We start from the raw sequence: 26805 nt of genomic DNA on the forward strand, positions 1-26805 counted from the left end.
AAAGAAATGTACAGCACAGAAACAGGCCCTTCGGCCCTCCAAGCCCGTGCCGACCATGCTGCCCGACTAAACTACAATCTTCTACACTTCCTGGGTCCGTATCCCTCTATTCCCATCCTATTCATGTATTTGTCAAGATGCCCCTTAATAGTCACTATCGTCCCTGCTTCCACCACCTCCTCCGGTAGCGTGTTCCAGGCACCCACTACCCTCTGCGTAAAAAACTTGCCTCGTACATCTACTCTAAACCTTGCCCCTCTCACCTTAAACCTATGCCCCCTAGTAATTGACCCCTCTACCCCAGGGAAAAGCCTCTGACTATCCACTCTGCCTATGCCCCTCATAATTTTGTAGACCTCTATCAGGTCGCCCCTCAACCTCCTTTGTTCCAGTGAGAACAAACCAAGTTTATTCAACCGCTCCTCATAGCTAATGCCCTCCATACCAGGCAACATTCTGGTAAATCTCTTCTGCACCCTCTCTAAAGCCTCCACATCCTTCTGGTAGTGTGGCGACCAGAATTGAACACTATACTCCAAGTGTGGCCTAACTAAGGTTCTATACAGCTGCAACATGACTTGCCAATTCTTATACTCAATGCCCCGGCCAATGAAGGCAAGCATGCCGTATGCCTTCTTGACTACCTTCTCCACCTGTGTTGCCCCTTTCAGTGACCTGTGGACCTGTACTCCTAGATCTCTTTGACTTTCAATACTCCTGAGGGTTCTACCATTCACTGTATATTCCCTACCTGCATTAGACCTTCCAAAATGCATTACCTCACATTTGTCCGGATTAAACTCCATCTGCCATCTCTCCGCCCATGTATCCAAACAATCTAAATCCTGCTGTATCCTCTGACATTCCTCATCGCTATCCGCAATTCCACCAACCTTTGCGTCGTCTGCAAACTTACTAATCAGACCAGTTACATTTTCCTCCAAATCATTTATATATACTACAAAGAGCAAAGGTCCCAGCACTGATCCCTGTGGAACACCACTGGTCACAGCCCACCAATTAGAAAAGCATCCTTCCATTGCTACTCTCTGCCTTCTATGACCTAGCCAATTCTGTATCCACCTTGCCAGCTCACCCCTGATCCAGTGTGGCTTCACCTTTTGTACTAGTCTACCATGAGGGACCTTGTCAAAGGCCTTACTGAAGTCCATATAGACAACATCCACTGCCCTCCCTGCATCAATCATCTTTGTGACCTCTTCGAAAAACTCTATCAAGTTAGTGAGACACGACCTTCCCTTCACAAAACCGTGCTGCCTCTCACTAATAAGTCCGTTTGCTTCCAAATGGGAGTAGATCCTGTCTCGAAGAATTCTCTCCAGTAATTTCCCTACCACTGAATTAAGGCTCACTGGCCTGTAGTTCCCTGGATTATCCTTGCTACCCTTCTTAAACAGAGGAACAACATTGGCTATTCTCCAGTCCTCCGGGACATCCCCTGAAGACAGTGAGGATCCAAAGATTTCTGTCAAGGCCTCAGCAATTTCCTCTCCAGCCTCCTTCAGTATTCTGCACTCTCTCTAAAGCCTCCACATCCTTCTGGTAGTGTGGCGAACAGAATTGAACACTATACTCCAAGTGTGGCCTAACTAAGGTTCTATACAGGGTAGAGATGGTTAGCAGTTTCAAATTCCTAGGGGTACACATCTCCAAAAATCTGTCCTGGTCCACCCATGGCGACGCTACCACCAAGAAAGAACAACAGCACCTATACTTCCCTCAGGAAACTGAGGAAATTCAACATGTCTACATTGAACTCTCACCAACTTTTACAGATGCACCATTGAAAGCATCCTATCGGGCTGCATCACAGCCTGGTATGGCAACTGCTCGGCCCAAGACCGCAAGAAACTTATGAGAGTCGTGAACACAGCCCAGTCCATCACACAAACCTGCCTCCCATCCACTGACTCCATCTACACCTCCCGCTGCCTGGGGAAAGCGGGCAGCATAATCAAAGACCCGGTTTACTCACTCTTCCAACTTCTTCCATCGGGCAGGAGATACAAAAGTCTGAGAACACGCACAAACAGACTCAAAAACAGCTTCTTCCCCGCTGTTACCACTCTTAAACGACCCTCTTATGGACTGACCTCATTAACACTACACCCCTGTTATGTTTCACATGATGCTGGTGTTATGTAGTTACATTGTGTACCTTGTGTTCCCCTATTATGTATTTTATTTTATTTTCATTTATTTAATGATCTGTTGAGCTGCTTGCCGAAAAATACTTTTCACTGTACCTTGGTACATGTAACAATAAACAAAATCCAAATCCAAAGTTCCCTATCTTCACATACCCCCTCCCCAGTCCTTCCCCTACCCCAGCATTACAGCCTCTTCCGCATTTGCCTCCCTCCCCTGGCACTCATTCCTCACACCCACCCTCCAGTACCCCCATTCCTCATACTCTTTCCCCCCCCAAAAAAAAAAATCTGGAACCCAATCCTCACAACAGCCCCTCCCCCACCAAGGCATCCCTTCCTCATAAACCCTTAACTCCGCCACCCCGTTCTCATGAATCTTATGCCCGCCCAACAACACTCATTCCTCACACCCATTCCTCACGGTCTTTCCCCCAGGTAGGTGCCCTTTCCTCACAGTCCCGCCGCCACTTCCTCATGAATACCCCATTCCCTCACAGCCCCGACAAGGTACCCCATCCCCCAGAATACACCCATTCCTCACAGCCCTTCCCTTCCTCATGAGCCCCCTCATGCCCATTCCTACCTCCTCACCCCCCCCGGGCGCCCTTCCCCGTCCCCGGTACCTGTTCCCGGGGCCGCCCCGCTCTCCGGACTGTATCCGCCCTCGGCTGCTCTCCTCCTCCGCGTTTCCTCTGCCGGCTCCTCGTCGCAGCTTTGGGTGTCGGTCCGGCTCGCTCCGGCCTCCAGCCGGGCCTTCTTACTCATCTGCTCCCCTGCTTCGGCCTCCCCCGAATCCGCCATCTTGCAGCACCGGAAACCGCGAGCCCCACGTGACCCCGGCGGGTTCAAAGGGCAGAAGCTACCCGCGCACGCGCAGAGAAATTGCCAGGTACCAGGTCCATCAAGGAGGAGGTGGGAAGGCTTTGGCGGCCAGGAGATTGGAGACTATGGGCAGGGAAAACAACTTTTGGGAAGGCATTAGACTGGGACAGGGAATTGAGTACACGACATTGGGCAAGGGGAATTGGATTGAATTGAATTTCATTTATTGTCACATGTACCGATGTACAGTGAAAAGCTTTGTTCTGCGTACAGTCCAGGCAGATCGCTCCATCAGGAGAAACCTGGGGCATGCATAAAAACACAATGTAAATATATAGACACAGACATCAGGTGAAGCAGATGGAGCACAGTACAACTCAGTACAGAAGATGCATGGAGAGATCAGCAGTCCATAAGAGGGTTGTTTAGGAGTTTGGTAACAGTGGGGAAGAAGCTGTTTTTGAGTCTGTTCGTGCATGTTCTCAGAATTTGTATCTTCTGCCTGATGGAAGAAGTTGGAAGAGAGAATAACCTGGGTTGGAGGGGGTCTTTGATTATGCTGCTCGCTTTCCCACGGCAGCGGGAGGTGGTAGACAATCAATGGATGGGAAGTAGTTTTACGTGATAGACTGGCTGTGTCCACGAATCTCAGTAGTTTCTTACTAGTTACCATACATAAGACCTAGGAGCAGGAGTAGGCCATATGGCCCCTCGAGCCTGCTCCGCCATTCAATGAGATCATGGCTGATCTTTTGTGGACTCAGTTCCATTTTCCGGCCCGAACACCATAACCCTTAATCCCTTTATTCTTTGAAAAAACTATCTATCTTTGTCTTAAAAACATTTAATGAAGGAGCCTCAACTGCTTTACTGGGCAAGGAATCCCATAGATTCACAACCATTTGGGTGAAGAAGTTCCTCCTAAACTCAGTCCTAAATCTACTTCCCCTTATTTTGAGGCTATGCCCCCTAGTTCTGCTTTCACCCACCAGTGGAAACAATCTGCCCGCATCGATCCTATCCCCTTCATAATTTTATATGTTTCTATAAGATCCCCCCTCATCCTTCTAAATTCCAACGAGTACAGTCCCAGTCTACTCAACCTCTCCTCTTAATCCATCCCCTTCAGCTCTGGGATTAACCTAGTGAATCTCCTCTGCACACCCTCCAGCGCCAGTACGTCCTTTCTCAGGTAAGGAGACCAAAACTGAACACAATACTCCAGGTGTGGCCTCACTAACAGCTTATACAATTGCAGCATAACCTCCCTAGTCTTAAACTCCATCCCTCTATCAATGAAGGACAAAATTCAATTTGCCTTCTTAATCACCTGTTGCACCTATAAACCAACTTTTTGTGACTCATGCACTTGCACACCCAGGTCTCTCTGCACAGCAGCATGTTTTAATATTTTATCATTTAAATAATAAGCCCTTTTGCTGTTATTCCTATCAAAATGGATAACCTCACATTTGTCAACATTGTATTCCATCTGCCAGACCCTAGCCCATTCACTTAGCCTGTCCAAATCCCTCTGCAGACTTCCAGTATCCTCTGCACTTTTTGCTTTACCATTCATCTTAGTGTCGTCTGCAAACTTGGACACATTGCCCTTGGTCCCCAACTCCAAATCATCTATGTAAATCGTGAACAATTGTGGGCCCAACACTGATCCCTGAGGGACACCACTAGCTACTGATTGCCAACCAGAGAAACACCCATTAATCCCCACTCTTTGCTTTCCATTAATTAACCAATCCTCTATCCATGCTACTACTTTACCCTTAATACCATGCATCTTTATCTTATGCAGCAACCCCTTGTATGGCACTTTGTCAAAGGCTTTCTGGAAATCCAGATATACCACATCCATTGGCTCCCCGTTATCTACCGCATGAGTAATGTCCTCAAAAAATTCCACTAAATTAGTTAGGCACGACCTGCCCTTTATGAACCCATGCTGCGTCTGCCCAATGGGACAATTTCCATCCAGATGCCTCGCTATTTCTTCCTTGATGATAGATTCCAGCATCTTCCCTACTACCGAAGTTAAGCTCAGTGGCCTATAATTACCTGCTTTCTGCCTACCTCCTTTTTTAAACAGTGGTGTCACGTTTGCTAATTTCCAATCCGCCGGGACCACCCCAGAGTCCAGTGAATTTTGGTAAATTATCACGAGTGCATTCGCAATTTCCCTAGCCATCTCTTTTAGCACTCTGGGATGCATTCCATCAGGGCCAGGAGACCGATCTACCTTTAGCCCCATTAGCTTGCCCATCACTACCTCCTCAGTGATACCAATAAGGTCCTCACCTGTCATAGCCTCATTTCTATCAGTCACTGGCATGTAATTTGTGTCTTCCACTGTGAAGACCGACCCAAAAATCCTGTTCAGTTCCTCAGCCATTTCCTCATCTCCCATTATTAAATCTCCCTTCTCATCCTCTAAAGGACCAATATTTACCTTAGCCACTCTTTTTTGTTTTATATATTTGTAGAAACTTTTACTATCTGTTTTTATATTCTGAGCAAGTTTACTCTCATAATCTATCTTACTCTTCTTTATAGCTTTTTTTAGTAGCTTTCTGTTGCCCCCTAAAGATTTCCCAGTCCTCTAGTCTCCCACTAATCTTTGCCACATTGTATGCTTTTTCCTTCAATTTGATACTCTCCCTTATTTCCTTAGATATCCACGGTCGATTTTCCCTCTTTCTACCGTCCTTCCTTTTTGTTGGTACAAACCTTTGCTGAGCATTGTGAAAAATCGCTTGGAAGGTTCTCCACTGTTCCTCAACTGTTTCACCATAAGGTCTTTGCTCCCAGTCTACCTTAGCGAGTTCTTCTCTCATCTCATTGTAATTTCCTTTGTTTAAGAACAAAACACTAGTGTTTGATTTTACCTTCTCACCCTCCATCTGAATTTTAAATTCAACCATATTGTGATCGCTCCTTCCGAGAGGATCCCTAACTATGAGATCCTGAATCAATCCTGTCTCATTACACAGGACCAGATCTAGGACCGCTTGTTCCCTCGTAGGTTCCATTACATACTGTTCTAGGAAAGTATCGCAGATACATTCTATAAACTCCTCCTCAAGGCTGCCTTGACCAACCTGGTTAAACCAATCGACATGTAGATTAAAATCTCCCATGATAACTGCTGTACCATTTCTACATGCATCAGTTATTTCTTTGTTTATTGCCTGCTATTTGGTGGCCTATAGACTACTCCTATCAGTGACTTTTTCGCCTTACTATTCCTGATTTCCACCCAAATGGATTCAACCTTATCCTCCATAGCACCGATGTCATCCCTTACTATTGCCCGGATGTCATCCTTAAATAACAGAGCTACACCACCTCCCTTACCATCCACTCTGTCCTTCCGAATAGTTTAATAACCTCAGATATTTAACTCCCAGTCGTGACCATCCTTTAACCATGTTTCAGTAATGGCCACTAAATCATAGTCATTCACGATGATTTGTGCCATCAACTCATTTACCTTATTCCGAACACTACGAGCATTCAGCTAAAGTACACTTATATACTATGGCTTTTATACCTCTGTTTTGAATCTCAACACCTCGATCAGTAACCCCTCCGAAATTATATTTCCTCTTAACTTTTCTCCTAATTTTCCTTGTTGTTGAACCCATATCTTCATGCCACGTCGCTTACCATTTATGTTTTTACTTCCCGTTTTATTCCTTTTAGTATTACTGGGCCTATTCACAGAGCTCCCCTCAGTCACTGTACCTTGTACTGTCGCCCTTTTTGATTTTTGACTGTGGCTTCTCTGCCTTACACTTTCCCCCTTACTGCCTTTTGTTTCTGTCCCTGTTTTACTACCTTCTGACTTCCTGCATCGGTTCCCATCCCCCTGCCACATTAGTTTAAACCCTCCCCAACAGCTCGAGCAAACACCCCCCCCCCCAGGCTGTGATGCAGCCAGATAGGATGCTTTCTATGGCGCATCTGTAAAAATTGGTAAGAGTGAATGTGGGCATGCCGAATTTCCTTAGTTTCCTGAGGAAGTATAGGCACTATTGTACTTTCTTGGTTGTAGCGTTGACGTGGGTGGACCAGGACTGTTGGTGATGTGCACACCTAGGAATTTGAAGCTGGCAACCATCGCCGCCTCGGCACCATTGTTGCAGGCAGGTGTGTGTATGATACTTTGCTTCCTGAAGTAAATGACCAGCTCTTGCTGATGTTGCTGCACTGTAAATTCGATGATTCTATGAGGGAGCGATTGTTGTCGTTACACCACGCCACTAGGTTCTCTATCTCTCTCCTGTGCACTGACTCATCGTTGTTCGAGATCCAATCCACTATGGCTGTGTCATCAGCAAACTTGTAGATGGAGTTGGAGCTAAATTTTGCCATAAGGTCATGTGTGTACAGGGAGTATAGTAGGGGGCTAAGTACGCAGCCTTGCGGGGCCTCGGTATTGAGGACTATTGTGGGGGAGATGTTGCTGTTTATCCTTACTGATTGTGGTCTATGGGTCAGGAAGGCAAGGATCCAGTTACAGAGGGAGGAGCCAAGCCTAGGTTTTGGAGTTTTGATATGATCTTGGCGGGGATTATGGTGTTGAAGGCGGAACTGTCGTCAATTTAACATACATAGAATTTACAGTGCAGAAGGAGGCCATTCGGCCCATTGAGTCTGCACCGGCCCTTGGAAAGAGCACGCCATCCAAGCCCCACACCTCCACCCTATCCCCGCAACCCAGTAACCCCACGCAACCTTTTTGGACACTAAGGGCAATTTTGCATGGCCAATCCACCTAACCTGCGCATCTTTGGACTGTGGGAGGAAACCGTAGAACCCGGAGGAAACGCAGGCAGACACGGGGAAACGTGCAGACTCCGCACAGACAGTGACCGAAGCCAGGAATCGAACCTGGGACCCAGGAGCTGTGAAGCAACCATGCTAACCACTGTGCTGCCCTTTCCAATTTACCACCTTACCATTTCCAATCATCTAGCACCTCCCCTGTATCTAAAGAAGTTTGGCAGATTATGGCAAACCCCATTATCTCCGAGGCATCTTCCTTTAGCAAACAGGATATTTGTCTTTATATAGGTAAGAGGTTGAAGATATTGAGGTGATTTGAAGGGAAATGTTTACACCCAATGAACAGGTGTCTGGGCCAGGGAGATGGCATCCGGTGTGGACCAGTTGTGGCGGTATGCGAATTGCAGTAGATCCAGGCATTCTGGGAGTATGGAGTTGATGTGTCTCATGACCAATCTCTCAAAGCATTTCATAATGATCAATGTCAAGGCCACCGGACGGTATTGAGGCAATTTGCCTGGTTTTACTTTGGTACCGGTATGATGGTGGTCTTCTTGAAGCAGGTGGGAACTTCAAAACGGAGTAGGGAGAGGTTGAAGATGTCCGCAAACACACCCGCCAGTTGGTCCACGCGGGATCGTGGTACTCAACCAGGGACTTGGTCCGGACCCGTTGCTTTCCGAGGCTTCACTTTCAAGAAGGCCGATTTGACTTTTGATGCTCGATCAATAACTCCAGAAGCGAGATTGGAGACAATTGAAGGCTTTATTACACTAGATGTTTCCCCCAGCAATGCAGGTACAGAAGGCAGCTGCTGGGGCGGCACAGGCTCTTATACCCCGCCTTGCTGGGCGGATCCAGCAGACAGGCTTAACCAATGAGAACAGAGTACCTTCTATTCCAATGGTCTTCCGGCATTACAGAGTACCGTAATACCTCTAATACTGACTACCACAACTTTGGAAGCTGTGATGATGGGTATGGGTGTGCCTGAGGCTGCTGGGGCAGTTAACAATGGTTTGATGGTTTCCTGCTCTTGGGGGCTAGGGCTGGACAAAATGTAATCGAATCAGTGACATTTACAGCACAGTGGAGCTTATTCAACCCACCGTGCCAATACAGCCAATTTCCACTCCCCAACACTTGTCTAGTACGAGCTTCCATATCCAAGTACTTAAAAAATATTATGAGGGTTTTCTGCCTCTGCCATTAACCCAAAAAGTAAAAAAAAAAAAAGCAGTTCGGACCAGTACTCTTTTACCCCAGTTTGTATTATTTTTCCTTTTGGGTTTTCAGACAGTAAGTTCCAGATCTTCCTCCGACCTCTGGGTGTAAATATTTCCCTTCAAATCACCTCAATATCTTCAACCTCTAACCCTAATAAAGACAAGTATCCTGTTTGCTATAGGAAGATGCCTCAGAGATAATGGGGTTTGCCATAATCTGCCAATCTTCCTTAGATACTGGGGAGGTGCTGGATGATTGGAAATGATAAATGTAGCACCCTTATTCCAGAAAAGCTGTAAGCTATATTCCTAGTCCGCACAGACAGTGACCCAAACAGGAATCAAACCCGGGACCCTGTCTCTGTGAAGCAAACGTGCTACCCACTGTGCCACAGTGCCTGAACCATTTTGCGATTCAGCTGGTCCGCTCCCGGTGGCGAAGTCCAAATCACGTCCAAAAATGAGGAGAATATCATGAATGTGCAGAGCAAGGTTTGCGAGCACATCTTGTTACGTGAGGGAGATATTAGGAAATTAGTCCAGAAATGAGTCCCCAATGTAGTAGGCAATTTAGCGGTTAAGCAGACTGGAGTGAAAAACAAATTCTAGCATTCCTCGGGGGAGGTGCCAGACGTCTGGAGAACAGCTAATGTGGTCCCACTATTTAAGAAAGGTTGTAAAGATAAGCCAGGGAACTATAAACCAGTCTCACGTCAGTGGGTGGGAAACTATTGGAAAAAGCTCTGAAGGAGAGAATATATCTCCACTTGGAGAGGCGAGGTTTGATCAGAAATAATCAGCATGGCTTTGTCAGAGGGAGGCCATGCCTAACAAATTTGATTCAGTTTTTTGAGGATGTGACCAGGTGTGTAGATGAGGGTAGTGTAGTTGATGTAGTTTACATGGATTTCAGCAAAGCCTTTGACAAGATCCCACATCAGAGACTTATAAAGAAGGCAAATGACTCAGTCCGTGGCCGCCACGCCCGGTTCCTAAAATAAAATAGGTTAAGTGTTCCACGTCGTTGGGAAGTCGGCCCATCGGGGACGGAACATCGGGAGAGGGCCTCAGGTGACGTCCTGAGGCCGTCCGGGTGGCATGCGGCGTATTCTGTGAGTACGCTGTTTTGGAAGGGCGGAGCATCGCAAAAGTGGCGCTGCCCCACCGATTTCGGCAAAAACGGGGATTCTCTGGCCGATCGCCGAACGTGATTTTGGAGACTGGAGAATCCCGCCCTAAGTATTGACGCTGGCGCAGGAATCGTGGAGTTCCATGACAGCATAACTGGCAACCCACCACACCATTCAGCTACTGTTAAGCGGCTAGCCCCGGCACCACGTTGGACACAATCTATTCCAATCAGAAATTGTGCAGGATTCACCGGTTTCGCGATTGACACTCAGGAGGCTGACAAGCTGCAGCCACATATATGCACTTCACTCCACACACACGCCACCCCTGCCAACAAGATGGCAGTGAGGAGAGTGGCTCCTCATTTCATGGACGCAAGCTGGAGACCCTCCTGGACCACGGCCGAAGAAGGAGGCTGCCAGTCGCCGCCATTCACCGTGCCTGGGGGCAGGTGGCAGAAGCAGTCAGCACCACCAGCAACACTGTCTGTCCCGGCCAGCAGTGCTGGAAAAAACTGCACGGCTTCAGGGTGGCCAGGGTGAGTAGGCAGCACAGTGCCCCTGGCACTAACCCTCAGCCCACACACCTGTAAACCTACCCACCCCCATCCCAGAGAACGGCCGAACCCCCACCCTGCACCACATGCCGGTACCCATACTGGCCCCCCTGGCAGATGCCCTGGCCACTGACGCCACCAGCAACCTACCCCCTGGGCTGCATGCTTTAGATTGCCTAACACTGTCGTTTTTTATTTGCCTCGCCACCCGAGGAGAAGGCCGCCCATAACTGCCGCTGCGGGAGAAAACTGTAGGGGGACCATCAGATCTGCAGCCCCTGACCTTGTCAGAGCAGAGGGCCCTCGACGTGGTCGGCGGCCCATAGGAAAGGGAGGTCGCTGGGGTGGGGTTCGGCCGCGGACAAGGAGTGAGACCCTGCAGTGTTCCCCAGACGTGTGTCAACACGCCCCCCCAACACCACCCTCACCCTCACCACCCTGTCACCCCACACCACCCTTACCTCCATCCTCACCCCGCACCACCCTCACCTCCATCCTTACCTTGCACTACCCTCACCTCTACCCTCACCTCCATCCTCACCCCACAACACCCTCACCTCCATCCTCACCTCCACCCGCACCTCCATCCTCACCCCGCACCACCCTCACCTCCATCCTCACCTCGCACCACCCTCACCTCACCCTCACCTCCAACCTCACCCCGCACCACCCTCACCTCCACCCTCACCTCGCACCACCCTCACCTCCACCCTCACCTCCATCCTCACCCCACACCACCCTCACCTCCATCCTCACCGCACACCACCCTCACCTCGCAGCACCCTCACCTCCACACTCACCCCGCACCACCCTCACCTCCATCCTCACCTCGCACCACCCTCACCTCCACCCTCACCTCGCACCATCCTCACCTCCACCCTCACCTCCATCCTCACCCCACACCACCCTCACCTCCATCCTCACCGCACACCACCCTCACCTCGCAGCTCCCTCACCTCCATCCTCACCTCGCACCACCCTCACCTCACCCTCGCCTCCATCCTCACCCCGCACCACCCTCACCTCCATCCTCACCGCACACCACCCTCACCTCGCACCACCCTCACCTCCATCCTCACCCCACACCACCCTCACCTCGCACTACCCTCACCTCCATCCTCACCCCACACCACCCTCACCTCCATCCAAATGGTGCCGTAGCGAGGCGACATCTTGCAAGCTGTGCCCAGCATGCCCTCTAATTCTATCTTTTACTCTCGTTCAATGCTTCTAAAACTTCATTCTAACTCTTTTCTACCTCATATTAAATAGATTTTTTCTTTACACCGTAGTTATGACTGTAACATTACATTCTGTAGTTTCTCCTTCCTTCCCAATGTACGGTATGCGTTGTCTGTACAGCATGCAAGAAACAATACTTTTCACTGTACACTAATACATGTGACAATAATAAATCAAATCAAAACCCCCTCACCCCCACCATTCTCGCTCATCCCCAGCCCGTGGTCTAAAGATGCGCCTTGTCTTGTGTCTTGCAGGACCTGATGGGGCAGTTCCATCGCTGTCCCCCACCCCCAGCCAGTGCCACAGCCCCCCCTTGAGCCGGGCACTGATGACGAGAGCAGCTCGGATGGCAGCCCTCGACTCGAATCCCAGGACACTCCTGAGCTTGAGTCTGAGGATGACACAGATTTCCCATCACAGCTGTGTCCAACACCCTCCACCTCGTTTAGGCACGTTAGTGAAGAGGCTCCTGGGACACTCTCTGGTGTGCACACAGCTGCTCTGGTACAGCAGGTTGAGGTAGTTACATCCCTGGGGGCGGACAATCGAAGGGCAGGCCGACGCCAGGCACTAGCTGCCATTCAGACGGGTTTCGGGCTTCTGGAATGAGCAGTCCCATCAATGGAGATGCAGTCGCAGAGCCAGGGGCTGCATGAGGGGTTGTCAGTGAGCATCCTGGACCTGCAAGCGCAGGTGGAGGAGTCCAACTGCATGCAGCAACAGGAGGTGGTGCCGACAATACGTGCCACCCAGACCAACATTGCATGGTTGGCGTCCACGGCAGAGGCATTGGATACGACGGTTTTGGCTATGGATCAGCATGTCCAAGACCTGGGGCAATCTGTGCAAGCACTGGCCGAGGTCCACAACAGGGCTGTCCTATCACAAGCAGCCATGTACTAGAGCCACCTGGAAGTTGCAGCGGCGCTCCTGAGCGTGGCCCAGTCACAACAGACTATGGCCGGGAACGTCGGTGGCATTGCCCAGGCGCTGGCCGACATGGCACAGACATTGAGGGGGTGGCCAAGTCCCTTTGGAGATGGCGCAATTAGTGGCTGATGTGGCACAGACCCAGAAGGTGGTGGCACAGGCGCAGCATGATTGGCGCAGTCCTGGACGGAGGTGGTCCATTCTTTGTTCTCCATGGCTGCAAGCATGCAGATCCTGGTCGGGACCAGAGCGGGCGTCCTGGACTGGCACTACCAGGTGATGGGGGAGTCACAGGGGATAGCTCCGCTCACACCCCTGACCCATGGAGTAACACGGGGCCATTGGGCACCCTGAGGGAGGAGGAGGTGATGTTGCCCATGCTGGTGACTCCTGCAGGGGAGGTGTTGAAACAACGCAGCACCTCGGACCCCCCCCCCCCCCCCCCGCCCCTGGTGCATCTGGTGAGCAGTGGGCACAATGCCACATGGGACATCCAAGCAGCAGCCGGGCCCATCCAGGTCCAGTCGGCCCATAAGGCGGCCTCCAAAGGGGACCCAGGTCGCAGGGCGGGAATCACAGCAGGCCGCCTCCACTCCTGCTGTACTATCTTGGGAACCACCTAGACATAGCATTCGGGCCCGTAAGGCCAGAAAGTTAGACACCGATTAAGTCGGCAGGGGCAAGAGTCAGATGTTGTCAAATGATGCAGAGCATCAGAGCTCATCGCAGAGCCGTTATCATCATCCCATGGGCTAGACCTGGTGTTACTGCCAACCCAGGGCCCCAGTCCGCAGTGCAGCAGGTAAGTATCACGGAGTGGGTGCAGGTGGGGGAGTGGCCGGGGGATGGGGGAGGTGGTGAGTGAGGTGGGATGCGGTGTCCATGTCCCTGACCAATGTAGCTCTCTCCCCGCCTCCCAATCGGTGAACCTGGAGCTGATCAGAGCGTCCCATCTTCATTGGTCCTGGTGCTCCCGTGCTTGCCTGGGCCCCATACACTGCCCAGCCTCGCCCTCTCCTTGATCCTCCTCGTCGGATGAGGCCTGGCATTCATCCTCCTCCTTCAGCACGTCGCCCCTCTGCTGCGTGATGTTGTGGAGGACGCAGCAGGCCACCACGATGTGGGAGACCCTCCCAGCGCTATACTGAAGGCACCTGAACCGCATCTTCAGAATCCCGAAGCACCGCTTGATCACACCCTAGTCGTGGCATGAGAGTCATAGTAGTTCTCCACATTGGTCTGTGAACTCATCAGCCATGACACCATGAGCGGGTAACCCCTGTCGCCCAGGAGCTAACCCCTCAGCTGGGGGGGGGGTGGGGGGGGGGCCTATCAAACATGTCATGAATCGCCAGGGTGGAGGTGTCGTGCACACTGCCTGGATATCAGGTGCAGACGTGCATGATGTGCAGCTGATGGTCACATATCAGCGGCACGTTCATCGAGTGGAAACTCTTTTGGTTTGCGTCGAGTGGCCTGTCATCTGCAGGTGCTCGTTGGGGCACATACATCCCGTCGATCACCCCCTGGACCCGGCATGTTGGCGATGGTGGTGAACCCCGCTGCCCGGGCATCCTGGTGGGCTCTGTCCGCATTGAAATGGCTGTATTGAGCTGCCTGGGCATATAGGGCCTCCGTGACAGCGCAAATGCACCTGTGAGATCGCAGACAGGTCCCCACCCAGCGCCTGGAGAGGCCCCTTCGTGTAATAGTTCAGGGCGACTGTTGCCTGGACGGCCAGCGAAGCGGGTGTCCTCACCCATATCCCCGCGGTGCCAGGTGTATCATCATCTCTGGGGCAGCATGGTAGCACAGTGGGTAGCACTGTTGCTTCACAGCTCCAGGGTCCCAAGTTCGATTCCGGCTTGGGTCACTGGCTGTGGAGTCTGCACGTTCTCCCCGTGTCTGCGTGGGTTTCCTCCGGGTGCTCCGGTTTCCTCCCACAGTCCAAAGATGTGCAGATTAGGTGGATTGGCCAGGATAAATTGCCCTTCGTGTCCAAAAGGGTTGGGTGGGGTTACTGGGTGGCAGGGATGGGTTGGAGGTGTGGGCTTGGGTGGGGTGCTCGTTCCGAGGTGGGCCATGTGGCCTCCTTCTGCACTGCAAATTCTATGATCTATGATCTGGCAGACATGTTGCACTGTCCCCCTGCTCAGTCGGAGTCTTAGGCGGCATGCCCCATCCACATGTCCTTGCTGCAGCTTCCTCCTCCTCGAGCAGCACTAGCTAGTACAGCTGCAGGGCATCCCCCAGGATGGTGGCAACTCGGAGGAAGGCCACCATTGCTGGTTGAATTCCAATATCCATTGTCTGCAGGGAGTGAAAGGCCGACATGTTAGCTTTGTGCATACCCCCGTGCCCAGCCAGGTCCAATGGGCTACATGGTGGCCCCGGGCTAGGCCCCTGCATGTCTCCCACCCTATCCCCGCATCCCTGGCCTGTCGGTGCCCGGCACCGTGGGGGCCTCTGGCCCTGGTGCCTGACCCTGATGCCAGGGGTACCAGCAGCTGGCACTGCCCTTACCTGCAGTATGCTCCGTGGCCCCATCCTGGTGCCCCCACAGGGGCTACAATGGTCGTTGTACTGAGTGGGCTGCCTGATGCCCTGCAGCTGGGGGGGGGGGGTTACGGTGGAGAGTGCGGTGTGGGGGTGGGGGCACCCACAAGGCTGGTGTCACTCTGCAGAACCAGGGGCCAAGGAGGGTGGTCAGTGGGGTGTGCAGCAATATGGCTGCCTTGTAGGCCGCAGCAATGGCGGTCTGTGCCTGGACACCGCCTCAGTCCCGTGGGGGGGGGGGGCACCCTGGCCACTCAGCCTGTTCCCCATCAACACCCCTCCCCTCCGACCGTGGCAAGCCCCTGCCTCCTCACCCCAGTGTCCGGACAGACAGCACACAGTTGCGCTTCTGTATGTCCTACCTCCCATCAGCCACGATGCCGGTTTCACGATTTGTAAAGGCGCATGTGAACCGCACCATCGGCAGCAGAGGCAGAGAATCGCGGAGGCCCCGGAGAATACCAGTTCAGGCCCGCGAATGATATGCAAACGGTGTCTACAGTACGTGTGTTCCGGACTGTTGTCCAGGTGACAGAGAATTGTGATTTGACGTCAAATGGGCGCCTACCGCGATTTTGGCCTCGGAACCTATTCTCCGCCCAATCGCGTTTCCCGATTTCAGCGTTGGTCAACGGAGAATCCTGCCTTATAGACCGGATGATCAAATGGGCAGATAATAGACTGAAAAGTGTGAGGTGATACACTTTGGAAGGAATAATTTGAGAAAGAAGTATTCAATGAACCGCATGACACTGGGAAGTTCGGAGGAACAAAGGGACCTTGCTGTGTTAGTCCATAGATCTCTGAAGGCAGAAAGGCAGGATGATAGGGTGGTGATAAAGGTACATGGGACACTTGTCTTTATCAATCGAGGCATAGATCACAAAAGGGAGGTCATGTTGGAGTTGTATAGAACTTTAGTGAGGCCACAGCTGGAGTACTGTGTGCAATTCTGGTCTCCACAATATATCAGGGATGTGATTGCATTGGAGAGGATACAGAGGAGATTCCACCAGGATGTTGCCTGGGATGAAACACAGCAGCACAGGGTGGCACGGTGGCACAGTGGTTAGCACTGCTGCCTCACAGCACCAGGGACCCAGGTCAAGTTATGGCCTTGGGTGACTGTGCAAACATTCTCCCCATGTCTCTGTGGGTTTCCTCCCACAGTCCAAGGATGTGCAGGTTAGGTGGATTGGCCATGATAAATTGCCCCTTAGTGCCCAATGATATGCAAGTTAAGGTGAGGTTATGGGAATAGGCAGGTGAGTGGGCCTACTCAGAGAGTCGGTGTAGATTCCATGAGCCAAATGGCCTCCTTCTGCACTGTAGGGATTCTATGATTTGAGTAATGAAGAGAGGTTGGATAGGCTTGGGTTGTTTTCGTTGGAGCAGAGAATACGGAGGGGCGACCTGATCGAGGTGTACAGGATTATTAGCGGCATGGACAGGGTGGATAGGGAGCAGCTGTCCCCCTGAGTTGAAGGGTCAGTCACAAGGGACACTTAGTTCAAGGCGAGGGGCAGGAGGTTTAGGCGGGATGTGAGGCAAAATATTTTTACCCAGATGGTTCTAGAACGCACTGCCTGAGAGTGTGGTAGAGGCGGGTTGCCTCACATCCTTTAAAAAGTACTTGGATGAGCTTTTGACACATCATAACATGCAATGTTTTGGGCCCAGTGCTGATAAATGGGATAAGGTAGATAGGAAAAGTGCTTTTCATGCGTCGGTGCAGATTCACTGAGCTGAAGGGCCTCTTTTCGGCCCTGCTAGATCCTGTGGAGGGCAAGGAGGGAAGTCCTGTTCCCCCGAGCAATCAGGAGGGTCAGGCATAGGGCAGCCAGTGCCACCTGAGATGAGGTGGTGGCGGCTGTGAGCTCGGGCGTGTGACCAGGAGGACTGGCCTCTAGTGCAGGAAGAAGGCCAATGATCTACACCGGGCAGCACCAGGGAGTAGACACAAATGTGACAGCACCAGGGAGTAGACACCAGTGTGACAGCACCAGGGAGTAGACACCAATGTGACAGCACCAGGGAGTAGACACCAGTGTAACAGCACCAGGGAGTAGACACCAGTGTAACAGCACCAGGGAGTAGACACCAGTGTGACCGCACCAGGGAGTAGACACCAATGTGACAGCACCAGGGAGTAGACACCAATGTGACCGCACCAGGGAGTAGACACCAATGTGACAGCACCAGGGAGTAGACACCAGTGTGACAGCACCAGGGAGTAGACACCAATGTGACAGCACCAGGGAGTAGACACCAATGTGACGGCACCAGGGGGTAGACACCAGTGTGACAGCACCAGGGAGTAGACACCAGTGTGACAGCACCAGGGAGTAGAGACCAGTGTGACAGCACCAGGGAGTAGACACCAATGTGACAGCACCAGTGAGTAGGCACCAATGTGACAGCACCAGGGAGTAGAGACCAGTGTGACAGCACCTGGGAGTAGACACCAGTGTGACAGCACCAGGGAGTAGACACCAGTGTGTCAGCACCAGGGAGTAGACACCAATGTGACAGCATCAGGGAGTAGACACCAATGTGACAGCACCAGGGAGAAGACGCCAGTGTGACAGCACCAGGGAGTAGACACCAGTGTGACAGCACCAGGGAGGTAGACACCAGTGTGACAGCACCAGGGAGTAGACACCAATGTGACAGCACCAGGGAGTAGACACCAATGTGACCGCACCAGGGAGTAGACACCAATGTGACAGCACCAGGGAGTAGACACCAGTGTAACAGCACCAGGGGGTAGACACCAGTGTGACAGCACCAGGGAGTAGACACCAGTGTGACAGCACCAGGGAGTAGACACCAGTGTGACAGCACCAGTGAGTAGGCACCAATGTGACAGCACCAGGGAGTAGAGACCAGTGTGACAGCACCTGGGAGTAGACACCAGTGTGACAGCACCAGGGAGTAGAGACCAGTGTGACAGCACCAGGGAGTAGACACCAGTGTGACAGCACCAGTGAGTAGGCACCAATGTGACAGCACCAGGGAGTAGAGACCAGTGTGACAGCACCTGGGAGTAGACACCAGTGTGACAGCACCAGGGAGTAGACACCAGTGTGTCAGCACCAGGGAGTAGACACCAATGTGACCGCACCAGGGAGTAGACGCCAGTGTGACAGCACCAGGGAGTAGACACCAGTGTGACAGCACCAGGGAGTAGACACCAATGTGACAGCACCAGAGAGTCGACACCAATGTGACAGCACCAGGGAGTAGACACCAGTGTGACAGCACCAGGGAGTAGACACCCTGTGACAGCACCAGGGAGTAGACACCAATGTGACAGCACCAGGGAGTAGACACCAATGTGACAGCACCAGGGAGTAGACACCAGTGTGACAGCACCAGGGAGTAGACACCAGTGTGACAGCACCAGGGAGTAGACACCAGTGTTACAGCACCAGGGAGTAGACACCAGTGTGACAGCACCAGGGAGTAGACACCAATGTGACATCACCAGGCAGTAGACACCAGTGTGACAGCACCAGGGAGTAGACACCAGTGTGACAGCACCAGGGAGTAGACACCAGTGTGACAGCACCAGGGAGTAGACACCAGTGTGACAGCACCAGGGAGTAGACACCAGTGTGACAGCACCAGGGAGTAGACACCAGTGTGACAGCACCAGGGAGTAGACAGCAATGTGACAGCACCAGAGAGTCGACACCAATGTGACAGCACCAGGGAGTAGACACCAATGTGACAGCACAAGGGAGTAAACACCAGTGAGACAGCACCAGGGAGTAGACACCAACGTGACAGCACCAGGAAGTAGACACCAGTGTGACAGCACCAGAGAGTCGACACCAGTGTGACAGCACCAGGGAGTAGACACCAGTGTGACAGCACCAGGGAGTAGACACCAGTGTGATTCTGTGATGCTGAAAGAAGATTTGCATTTATATGGTGCATTTCACATTCTCAAGGTAGCCCAAAGTGCTTACAATGAAATTTAAAATGTAGTCACTGGTGTAATGTAGGTAGATTAGAATTAAATTTGCGGGCATGTGGACGCAGTGGTGAGCACTGATGCCTCACAGCGCTTAGGACCTGAGTTCGATCCCGGCCCCGGGTCACTGTCTATGTGGAGTTTCCACACTCTTCTCGTGTCTGCGTGGGTCTCACACCGCACAACCCAAAGATGTGCAGGTTAGGTGGAATGGCCATGCTAAATGAGCCTTTAATTGGAAAAAAAAGAATTGGATTCAAGTTTACATAAATTTACATAGCCGCCAAGCTGCTTTAAAAGATATGTGTTGGTTTAGGCCCAGGGCCTGAGTGAGTCAATAGCTTGCTCAGGACCGGAATTCTCCTTTTGGGAGTCTAAGGGCACAATTCTCCGGAATGAGTGGGAATTTCTGCGAGCATCCCGGCATCCTGGCCCAACGAAGCCGGCAATGCTATTCAATGTTAATTGGTCCACTTAACGAAGCCTCATGGGCTTCTCGCCGCAAATGAAGGGTCAGCACCTGATTCGTCAGGATCGAGCTCACCAGCCCCCCGCTAACAAAGTCGAGCAGCACTTAAGCTGCACTTGCTCATTCAAACATAGCCAGCTCGCAACAATGGCGCCAAGGAGACCAGCCGCAAGATTCTCGGACGCTGACTTGGGAGGCTGCGAGATCCTGTGGGATCAAGGAGGGATGTCCTATTCCCCCGAGCAATCAGGAGGGTCAGCCATAGGGCAGCCAGTGCCACCTCAGATGAGGTGGTGGCGGCTGTGAGCTCGGGAGTGTGACCAGGAGGACTGGCCTCCAGTGCAGGAAGAAGGCCAATGATCTACAGCGGGCAGCACCAGGGAGTAGACACCAACGTGACAGCACCAGGGAGTAGACACCAACGTGACAGCACCAGGGAGTAGACACCAGTGTGACAGCACCAGGGAGTCGACACCAGTGCGACAGCACCAGGGAGTAAACACCAGTGTGACAGCACCAGGGACTAGACACCAGTGTGACAGCACCAGGGAGTCGACACCAATGTGACAGCACCAGGGAGTAGACACCAGTGTGACAGCACCAGAGAGTCGACACCAATGTGACAGCACCAGGGAGTAGACACCAGTGTGACAGCACCAGGGAGTAGACAGCAATGTGACAGCACCAGAGAGTCGACACCAATGTGACAGCACCAGGGAGTAGACACCAGTGTGACAGCACCAGAGAGTCGACACCAGTGTGACAGCACCAGGAAGTAGACAGCAATGTGACAGCACCAGGGAGTAGACACCAATGTGACAGCACCAGGGAGTAGACACCAGTGTGACAGCACCAGGGAGTAGACACCAGTGTGACAGCACCAGGGAGTAGACACCAATGTGACAGCACCAGGGAGTAGACACCAGTGTGACAGCACCAGGGAGTAGACACCAATCTGACAGCACCAGGGAGTAGACACCAGTGTGACAGCACCAGGGAGTAGACACCAATGTGACAGCACCAGGGAGTAGACACCAATGTGACCGCACCAGGGGGTAGACACCAGTGTGACAGCACCAGGGAGTAGACACCAGTGTGACAGCACCAGGGAGTAGAGACCAGTGTGACAGCACCAGGGAGTAGACACCAGTGTGACAGCACCAGTGAGTAGGCACCAATGTGACAGCACCAGGGAGTAGAGACCAGTGTGACAGCACCTGGGTGTAGACACCAGTGTGACAGCACCAGGGAGTAGACACCAGTGTGTCAGCACCAGGGAGTAGACACCAATGTGACAGCATCAGGGAGTAGACACCAATGTGACAGCACCAGGGAGGTAGACACCAGTGTGACAGCACCAGGGAGTAGACACCAATGTGACCGCACCAGGGAGTAGACACCAATGTGACAGCACCAGGAAGTAGACACCAGTGTGACAGCACCAGGGAGTAGACACCAATGTGACAGCACCAGGGAGTAGACACCAATGTGACCGCACCAGGGGGTAGACACCAGTGTGACAGCACCAGGGAGTAGACACCAGTGTGACAGCACCAGGGAGTAGAGACCAGTGTGACAGCACCAGGGAGTAGACACCAGTGTGACAGCACCAGTGAGTAGGCACCAATGTGACAGCACCAGGGAGTAGAGACCAGTGTGACAGCACCTGGGAGTAGACACCAGTGTGACAGCACCAGGGAGTAGACACCAGTGTGTCAGCACCAGGGAGTAGACACCAATGTGACAGCATCAGGGAGTAGACACCAGTGTGACAGCACCAGGGAGTAGACACCAGTGTGACAGCACCAGGGAGTAGACACCAATGTGACAGCACCAGGGAGTAGACACCAGTGTGACAGCACCAGGGAGTAGACACCAATGTGACAGCATCAGGGAGTAGACACCAGTGTGACAGCACCAGGGAGTAGACACCAGTGTGACAGCACCAGGGAGTAGACACCAATGTGACAGCACCAGGGAGTAGACACCAATGTGACAGCATCAGGGAGTAGACACCAGTGTGACAGCACCAGGGAGTAGACACCAGTGTGACAGCACCAGGGAGTAGACACCAATGTGACAGCATCAGGGAGTAGACACCAGTGTGACAGCACCAGGGAGTAGACACCAATGTGACAGCACCAGGGAGTAGACACCAGTGTGACAGCACCAGGGAGTAGACACCAATGTGACAGCACCAGGGAGTAGACACCAGTGTGACAGCACCAGAGAGCCGACACCAATGTGACAGCACCAGGGAGTAGACACCAGTGTGACAGCACCAGGGAGTAGACACCAGTGTGACAGCACCAGGGAGTAGACACCAGTGTGACAGCACCAGAGAGTCGACACCAATGTGACAGCACCAGGGAGTAGACACCAGTGTGACAGCACCAGGGAGTAGACACCAGTGTGACAGCACCAGGGAGTAGACACCAATGTGACAGCACCAGGGAGTAGACACCAGTGTGACAGCACCAGGGAGTAGACACCAATGTGACAGCACCAGGGAATAGACACCAGTGTGACAGCACCAGGGAGTAGACACCAGTGTGACAGCACCAGGGAGTAGACACCAATGTGACAGCACCAGGGAGTAGACACCAGTGTGACAGCACCAGAGAGTCGACACCAGTGTGACAGCACCAGGAAGTAGACAGCAATGTGACAGCACCAGGGAGTAGACACCAACGTTACAGCACCAGGAAGTAGACACCAATGTGACAGCACCAGGGAGTAGACACCAGTGTGACAGCACCAGGGAGTAGACACCAGTGTGACAGCACCAGGGAGTAGACACCAATGTGACAGCACCAGGGAGTAGACACCAGTGTGACAGCACCAGGGAGCAGACACCAGTGTGACAGCACCAGGGAGTAGACACCAGTGTGACAGCACCAGGGAGTAGACACCAGTGTGACAGCACCAGGGAGTAGACACCAGTGTGATTCTGTGATGCTGAAAGAAGATTTGCATTTATATGGTGCATTTCACATTCTCAAGGTAGCCCAAAGTGCTTACAATGAAATTTAAAAAGTAGTCACTGGTGTAATGTAGGTAGATTAGAATTAAATTTGCGGGCATGTGGACGCAGTGGTGAGCACTGATGCCTCACAGCGCTTAGGATCTGAGTTCGATCCCGGCCCCGGGTCACTGTCTATGTGGAGTTTCCACACTCTTCTCGTGTCTGCGTGGGTCTCACACCGCACAACCCAAAGATGTGCAGGTTAGGTGGAATGGCCATGCTAAATGAGCCTTTAATTGGAAAAAAAAGAATTGGATTCAAGTTTACATAAATTTACATAGCCGCCAAGCTGCTTTAAAAGATATGTGTTGGTTTAGGCCCAGGGCCTGAGTGAGTCAATAGCTTGCTCAGGACCGGAATTCTCCTTTTGGGAGTCTAAGGGCACAATTCTCCGGAATGAGTGGGAATTTCTGCGAGCATCCCGGCATCCTGGCCCAACGAAGCCGGCAATGCTATTCAATGTTAATTGGTCCACTTAACGAAGCCTCATGGGCTTCTCGCCGCAAATGAAGGGTCAGCACCTGATTCGTCAGGATCGAGCTCACCAGCCCCCCGCTAACAAAGTCGAGCAGCACTTAAGCTGCACTTGCTCATTCAAACATAGCCAGCTCGCAACAATGGCGCCAAGGAGACCAGCCGCAAGATTCTCGGACGCTGACTTGGGAGGCTGCGAGATCCTGTGGGATCAAGGAGGGATGTCCTATTCCCCCGAGCAATCAGGAGGGTCAGCCATAGGGCAGCCAGTGCCACCTCAGATGAGGTGGTGGCGGCTGTGAGCTCGGGAGTGTGACCAGGAGGACTGGCCTCCAGTGCAGGAAGAAGGCCAATGATCTACAGCGGGCAGCACCAGGGAGTAGACACCAACGTGACAGCACCAGGGAGTAGACACCAACGTGACAGCACCAGGGAGTAGACACCAGTGTGACAGCACCAGGGAGTAGACACCAGTGTCACAGCACCAGGGAGTAGACACCAGTGTGACAGCACCAGGGAGTAGACACCAGTGTGACAGCACCAGGGAGTAGACACCAGTGTGACAGCACCAGGGAGTAGACACCAGTGTGGCAGCACCAGGGAGTAGACACCAATGTGACAGCACCAGGGAGTAGACACCAACGTGACAGCACCAGGGAGTAGACACCAACGTGACAGCACCAGGGAGTAGACACCAATGTGACAGCACCAGAGACTAGACACCAGTGTGACAGCACCAGGGAGTAGATACCAACGTGACAGCACCAAGGAGTAGACACCAGTGTGACAGCACCAGTGTGACAGCACCAGGGAGGAGACACCAATGTGACAGCACCAGGGAGTAGACAGCAATGTGACAGCACCAGGGAGTAGACACCAGTGTGAGAGCACCAGGGAGTAGACACCAATGTGACAGCACCAGGGAGTAGACACCAGTGTGACAGCACCAGGGAGTAGACAGCAATGTGACAGCACCAGGGAGTAGACACCAGTGTGAGAGCACCAGGGAGTAGACACCAGTGTGACAGCACCAGGGAGTAGACACCAATGTGACAGCACCAGGGAGTAGACACCAGTGTGACAGCACCAGGGAGTAGATACCAACGTGACAGCACCAAGGAGTAGACACCAGTGTGACAGCACCAGTGTGACAGCACCAGGGAGGAGACACCAATGTGACAGCACCAGGGAGTAGACAGCAATGTGACAGCACCAGGGAGTACACACCAGTGTGAGAGCACCAGGGAGTAGACACCAGTGTGACAGCACCAGGGAGTAGACACCAGTGTGACAGCACCAGTGAATAGACACCAGTGTGACAGCACCAGGGAGTAGACACCAATGTGACAGCACCAGGGAGTAGACACCAGTGTGACAGCAGCAGGGAGTAGACACCAGTGTGACAGCACCAGTGAATAGACACCAGTGTGAGAGCACCAGGGAGTAGACACCAGTGTGACAGCACCAGGGAGTAGACACCAATGTGACAGCACCAGGGAGTAGACACCAATGTGACAGCACCAGTGAATAGACACCAGTGTGACAGCACCAGGGAGTAGACACCAATGTGACAGCACCAGGGACTAGACACCAGTGTGACTGCAGCAGGGAGTAGACAGCAGTGTGACAGCACCAGGGTGTAGACACCAATGTGACAGCACCAGAGAGTAGACACCAATGTGACAGCACCAGTGAATAGACACCAGTGCGACAGCAGCAGGGAGTAGACACCAGTGTGACAGCAGCAGGGAGTAGACACCAATGTGACAGCACCAGGGAGTAGACACCAGTGTGAGAGCACCAGGGAGTAGACACCAGTGTGACAGCACCAGGGAGTAGACACCAGTGTGACAGCACCAGGGAGTAGACACCAATGTGACAGCAGCAGGGAGTAGACACCAATGTGACAGCACCAGGGAGGAGACACCAGTGTGAGAGCACCAGGGGGTAGACACCAGTGTGACAGCACCAGGGAGTAGACACCAGTGTGACAGCACCAGGGAGTAGACACCAATGTGACAGCGGCAGGGAGTAGACACCAATGTGACAGCACCAGGGAGTAGACACCAGTGTGACAGCACCAGGGAGTAGATACCAACGTGACAGCACCAGGGAGTAGACACCAGTGTGACAGCACCAGTGTGACAGCACCAGGGAGGAGACACCAATGTGACAGCACCAGGGAGCAGACACCAATGTGACAGCACCAGGGAGTAGACACCAGTGTGAGAGCACCAGGGAGTAGACACCAGTGTGAGAGCACCAGGGAGTAGACACCAGTGTGACAGCACCAGGGATAGACACCAATGTGACAGCACCAGGGAGTAGACACCAATGTGACAGCACCAGAGAGTAGACACCAATGTGACAGCAGCAGGGAGTAGACACCAATGTGACAGCACCAGGGAGTAGACACCAGTGCGACAGCACCAGGGAGTAGACACCCTGTGACAGCAGCAGGTAGTAGACACCAATGTGACAGCACCAGGGAGTAGACACCAGTGTGACAGCACCAGGGAGTAGACACCAGTGCGACATCACCAGGGAGTAGACACCAGTGTGACAGCAGCAGGGAGTAGACACCAATGTGACAGCACCAGGGAGTAGACACCAGTGTGACAGCACCAGGGAGTAGACACCAGTGTGACAGCACCAGGGAGTAGACACCAGTGTGACAGCACCAGGGAGTAGACACCAGTGTGACAGCACCAGGGAGTAGACACCAATGTGACAGCACCAGGGAGTAGACACCAATGTGACAGCACCAGAGAGTAGACACCAATGTGACAGCAGCAGGGAGTAGACACCAATGTGACAGCACCAGGGAGTAGACACCAGTGCGACAGCACCAGGGAGTAGACACCCTGTGACAACAGCAGGTAGTAGACACCAATGTGACAGCACCAGGGAGTAGACACCAGTGTGACAGCACCAGGGAGTAGACACCAGTGCGACATCACCAGGGAGTAGACACCAGTGTGACAGCAGCAGGGAGTAGACACCAATGTGACAGCACCAGGGAGTAGACACCAGTGTGACAGCACCAGGGAGTAGACACCAGTGTGACAGCACCTGGGAGTAGACATCAGTGTGACAGCACCAGGGAGTAGACATCAGTGTGACAGCACCACGGAGTAGACACCAATGTTTGTCGCAGCAGGGAGTAGACACCAATGTGACAGCACCAGGGAGTAGACACCAATGTGACAGCACCAGGGGGTAGACACCAATGTGACCGCACCAGGGAGTAGACACCAGTGTGACAGCACCAGGGAGTAGACACCAGTGTGAGAGCACCAGGGAGTAGACATCAGTGTGACAGCACCAGGGAGTAGACACCAATGTGACAGCACCAGGGGGTAGACACCAATGTGACCGCACCAGGGAGTAGACACCAGTGTGACAGCACCAGGGAGTA

At 52.6% G+C, this 26805-nt stretch overlaps 1 protein-coding gene across 2 annotated transcripts in view; it reads right to left on the reverse strand.

The window, feature by feature from the left end:
* Positions 1–3007, reverse strand: part of sirt1 (sirtuin 1) — a 29760-nt gene extending 26753 nt beyond the window's left edge. For both annotated transcript variants that reach the window (XM_072478801.1, XM_072478800.1), the window contains exon 1: positions 2795–3007. In XM_072478801.1, the coding sequence (XP_072334902.1) occupies positions 2795–2972 (178 nt within the window). In that variant the 5' untranslated portion in view covers positions 2973–3007. The remainder of the gene's footprint in view (positions 1–2794) is intronic.
* Between the last annotated feature and the right edge of the window lie 23798 nt (positions 3008–26805).

This window comes from Scyliorhinus torazame, chromosome 16, assembly GCF_047496885.1.
Source record: "Scyliorhinus torazame isolate Kashiwa2021f chromosome 16, sScyTor2.1, whole genome shotgun sequence".
NCBI lineage: Eukaryota > Metazoa > Chordata > Chondrichthyes > Carcharhiniformes > Scyliorhinidae > Scyliorhinus > Scyliorhinus torazame.